This window comes from Otolemur garnettii, unplaced genomic scaffold (assembly GCF_000181295.1).
Source record: "Otolemur garnettii isolate 467f Iridium unplaced genomic scaffold, OtoGar3 scaffold00029, whole genome shotgun sequence".
Taxonomy (NCBI): Eukaryota; Metazoa; Chordata; class Mammalia; order Primates; family Galagidae; genus Otolemur; species Otolemur garnettii.
The window spans coordinates 873,924-875,120 of NW_003852424.1; the positions used below are offsets into that span (position 1 = coordinate 873,924).

General features: G+C 41.0%; 1 protein-coding gene across 1 annotated transcript in view; it reads left to right on the forward strand.

Annotated features, from left to right (window-relative positions):
- Positions 1 to 1,197, forward strand: part of PCSK6 (proprotein convertase subtilisin/kexin type 6) — a gene marked incomplete at its 5' end in the record, with an annotated part of 189,999 nt that overhangs the window by 111,180 nt on the left and 77,622 nt on the right. Inside the window, one exon of the mRNA XM_023512633.1 lies at positions 335 to 438. Coding sequence (XP_023368401.1) covers positions 335 to 438 — 104 coding nt within the window. The remainder of the gene's footprint in view (positions 1 to 334; positions 439 to 1,197) is intronic.

The following is a 1,197-nucleotide window of genomic DNA, read 5'->3' on the forward strand; positions in this document are numbered from 1 at the left end:
TTATACGAAATGTTTTCTTCTCTCTACTTAGAAAACTTCCTGTGTGGTGGCTCCGTTCAAACTCCAATAGAACTGGGGCAGCAAGGCTAGGATTTTAATGCCTATGGATTTTAGGTTACCCATTGTGCGATTTTTTTCTCAGGATTTAGTTGCTAGAAGCTATTGTTTACCAAAAGGTTGTGAAAGAAATCCTAGCCAAGGAATGCAGGCCTTAGCATCAGGGGTTTGCTCATGTTCAGACTGAGGTGGGTTCCTGACACAGCACTTGGAACCACCTACACATCCATCATCATTGACCTGTGTGGGGCCTCAGTGGTCTGTTGTGTCATTGCAGCAGCCAGTTAACCTGGAGGGATGTCCAGCACCTGCTAGTGAAGACATCCCGGCCAGCCCACCTGAAAGCGAGCGACTGGAAGATCAATGGTGCTGGTCATAAAGGTGCGGCCGCAGCATCCTGGTGGACTCTTGGGTGACCCTGGAAGGGGGGACATGACTTCCTTGGAAAGAATCCTTAAGTAACATTAATTGTTATTATTAGGTGTCACAAAAATTAAAAACACATACACAGTGATTTAAGAAAAATATTCTGGAATCTCTCACTAATATTAAGGGAGAACCATCTGATCACAAGTGTCTAGGGTTCCCTAAACGCCATGATTTTTTCTACCTGTACCAGTATTTACTTTACCGTTCTCTTTAAATTGACTCCCTTTTTGTCTTACAAAAGACATATATTTTAAAAGAAAACTTTACATTACCTACTTCATCGTAAGTTGCATATTTAGTTATTTTTTTCTAATGCACATTGAAATAAATTCATAGTTATTAAAATAAAGGATACTTGTTTGTGTACTACCTAAGGGCAACTTACATTCTTAGCCTGAGTAGCTCCCTGATTTTGAAACTTGCCCTCAGTTTCCTCATCTATACAAAAACATTGAGATAGTTACATAAATTACTTTCTAACTGTAAAACTTCAGTTGGCTGGACCCCTATGCTGAAAAAGTGACTCATAAGGCAGAGAGGCCTACACCCTAAGCCTAACCTAACAGACCAACAATGAAATCAACCCACAGCCAGGGCTTGGTTAACTTGGATATTTGGGCCCTCTGGATTGGGTAATTAGAGGGCAGCACCACTGGCTTTGCTTGTCTGACTTCTTACTTGAGATAATGAAAAAGATTTCATCTGGCCATT